We start from the raw sequence: 3,538 nt of genomic DNA on the forward strand, positions 1-3,538 counted from the left end.
TGAATTAGATCATCGTGAAGCCATGCAAGTGCAAGCACACATCAATGAATAAAAAAATCCGGCAAAACTAAAGAATAGCACCCCTACCTTTCATGTATTAATAATCGCGCACTCATTTAGATATTCTTCACTATTCTATCTATGCCACTAGTCTCATAAATTTTATTGTAAAACAATTTACTGGGGCGGGGGGGATATTCTTGAGTTTTGCCAAAAACCTTTCACCAATTCAAAGATGGAAGCAAAGGGTTTGAAGTTTTTTTGAAAAAGCAAATTATTGTGGCCAAGTCTTACGGCATCCACAAGCCATTTCTTGGTAGCATGCTGCAAGGGTGGAAGTCTGTGAGGTCTTGTAGGCACAGGATATATCTTCAGAGTGGCCTTTCCTCTCACCACAACAACATTTGGAATGTTCCTGCCCTTCGGGACGGCTTCCAACACCCCATTTCTCTTGTACTTCCTTGTCAGAGGCAAACTCCTTTCATCCACACTTCTCTTAGTTTTACCACTGCCTGTCCTGCTATTTTGCTCGCTGTAAGAAACTGAGTGCCCCTTTGGAGGCTTGCTATCTCGGGAATTAGAACTTCTGTGAGACTCATTTCCTTGTGGCATATTTGACGTTCCATCTCCTTTTTTCTTTTTATCTGAGGCAGCAGATGACTGCCTTCTCTGTGCACCTGACAAGGAGGGCTGGCTTGATTTTGATGAGGGTCTTGCATTGCTACGGTCTGTGTCCTGAAAATTCCAGTTGATAAACTGCATGGCACTGAGACACTTTTACTAACCAAAATGCTATGAAATTTATAACCACAGTGGAATCCATTTAATAAGACCTTTTTCAATGTGAACCCTTCAGTCATCAGCTATGGTCTCCACACGTGTTGTGATATTTTCAGAATATACTGAGCAACCTTTCATTAGCATTCAATATGAATACCAATGAACAGCTAATGCTTGCAAAACTAAAAGCCAATCAAATGTGGGAATGATCGTATTCTTTTTGTGCTTTTCCCCTGAAACGCCATACCTTCCTCATCTCATCTGGCATCACTAAAGTTCCAATGTTGCATAGATATCTGAACCATACTTGGCGTAGGTAATTTGAACTTCACATATAAACTCCACTTACATCAACCTCCGTCACCTAGCCAGCTAGCCTCACGATCCTATGACAACGAGTACTCAGTGTACGAGTAAAGGAAGAGGTAGACCACGCAAAAGATGGATTTGGGGAGTCAATGAAACCCTGAGAAATTATAATATCCCAACTGAAAGAGCTGCAGAGCTAACCTATGGGTGGCAAAAGTGGGCGTTGGCTATAAAAGATTGACAAGTACTGGTATTAGTGTAACACAATAATATACTATAATATAATAGGCCTACTGATCTGCTAAGTCGACATAATTCTGTACGCCAAAATTAGACGATACTAATAAATAGCTGAACATCATCGCTTTGTTCTTTAGTTTTAGTTCTTAAAATGCTCTTGATATTCTAAGGTGCTCTAGTAGTATTTTCCCTCTCCAGAAAAAGTATGTTGTATAGTGTATATCGCAGGATCGAAGGGCCCACCTCCCAAATTATGATCTGAATTGATTTAAAGGAGTGTGATACCCTAACTATTATATTGACAAGGGGAGTACAATGTTCAAATCTGAATCCAAACACATTTATTCCTCTTCGCTTTTTGTGCCCAAAGACCGTTGTTGTCAAAGGAAACAGAATGCCCACTTTTGGTATAATCTCCGCTAAGAAAAACAGGTTATTTAAATTTTACAACACAAAACCAGAATCGTGGCCCTAGCCACGAGTTTGCAGAATTATTGAGTTCATAAACCTCAAAACTAAACAATTGCATTCTCTTCCACCTCCACTAACTTTTGACTAGCGTCTGTGTGTAGTGGTTATAAATTCCCTTCGCTGTCGCACGCTGGAGATCCGAGTTCGATTTCCGATTCTTGAGAATAATATTTTTAATAATATAATAATAACAATAATAATTGATTGCGTTAAATAGCGCTCTATCCCATACTAGTATAATGCTCTGAGCGCTTTACACCAATCACATAATCATTCACACAAGAGAAATATTTCACAGAAGCAAGAAAAAACAGTTCAACCACATAGCCTAAAGAACTTTCATAACCATATATTAACTATACTACCCGAAAGGACACAATATATTTTAAAAAATCAGAACTTACTAACACACTATAACTAACAATTAAACAAATTATCATTCTTGAACAATCGCTTAAACCTATCAAAATTTGATGTTTACCGGAGATCCTGAGGCACGGTGTTCCAGATTTTTAGGCCAAAAAATGAGAAACTTTTCTCACCAAAAGATCATAACTTCATTCTAGGGGCTCTGAATTTTGTTGCTCTGTTGATGACCGTAACTGACGAGATGGAACACGCAGTGTTAAAAGCTCAGATAGATAGGATGGGCTTTTTTCGTTAAGGCATTTAAAACAGATGGTAGAAACTTTATTATATTGGGTTCTTTTATCAACTGGAAGCCAATGCAGAGCTTTTAATATTTTTGAAGCAGGGTCTTTCTTCTTTTTCTACAGCACTAGTCTTGCGGTGTAATTTTGGGCCATTTGCAATTTCCTCATTCGTTCACACGAAATACCAGACATAACAGAATTACAGTAGTCAGGTTTAGAGAAGACAAGAGAGACAGGGAGCATACTTGCAACATTGGTTGAAATAAGGTGCCTTATCTTACTAATTCACCTGAGATCAAGGTACATACATCGAGTAACATGATTTACTTGGTTGTTCATGGACATATCTGAATTTAAAAAGATATCTAGATTCTTGACCTTGTTGGAAAAGGATATGCTAGTATTTTCAATTTGCAACTGGCTTCTATTAACGTCAATTAGGTTTTTGAACTCCCAAACAGAATGGTTTCTGTTTTTTCTTCATTTATCGATTATCTCGGTCTTTCTGCAAAGATGTTGTGTCCCGTTAACCCTGGGTTTGATCTGGCAGGCAGGGTGAGAAGCCCACCTCCTAAATGGTCTAAATTATGTCGACAGGAGCGTAACAGCACCTACATTTTAAGACGACGTGTGGGTAATTGGGTGTGGAAAAGATGATGGCGTAAGTCTTGAACTAACGTTGTTGTCTCATAACACAAGTACCGAGATCATCATCATCATCATCATCATCATCATCATCATCATCATCATCATCATCATCATCATCATCATCATCATCATCATCATCTAGCGCCAGATCTGCGACAGACATCGGCGATCATGGTGTTCTATTCGTTCCTTTGCTCGGATGTTCTTTAAAAAAGCTACGTTTCCCTGATCTTTCCCTGTTACCCATTTGTTTATGTTCCCAGTGTAGGTTATTCTGGGACAACCCCTGCCTTGTTTGCCTTCAATTTTGCCAGTACCGAGATACGTGAACAAAATATAGGCCTACATGTAGGCCTACATAATAATTATTATGCACGTACCCTGTCTCTCCCCTCCCATTATCTATCTACCTATCTCTCTCTCTCTCTCTCTCTCTC

At 39.0% G+C, this 3,538-nt stretch overlaps 1 protein-coding gene across 1 annotated transcript in view; it reads right to left on the reverse strand.

The window, feature by feature from the left end:
• Window positions 1-294: 294 nt before the first annotated feature.
• LOC101847989 (ankyrin repeat and MYND domain-containing protein 1) overlaps window positions 295-3,538 on the reverse strand; it is a gene marked incomplete at its 3' end in the record, with an annotated part of 30,866 nt that continues 27,622 nt past the window's right edge. Inside the window, 1 exon segment of the mRNA XM_005106349.2 lies at window positions 295-735. Within this exon segment, the coding sequence (XP_005106406.2) occupies window positions 295-735 (441 nt within the window).

This window comes from Aplysia californica, unplaced genomic scaffold (genome assembly GCF_000002075.1).
Source record: "Aplysia californica isolate F4 #8 unplaced genomic scaffold, AplCal3.0 scaffold00528, whole genome shotgun sequence".
NCBI classification, from domain to species: Eukaryota; Metazoa; Mollusca; class Gastropoda; order Aplysiida; family Aplysiidae; genus Aplysia; species Aplysia californica.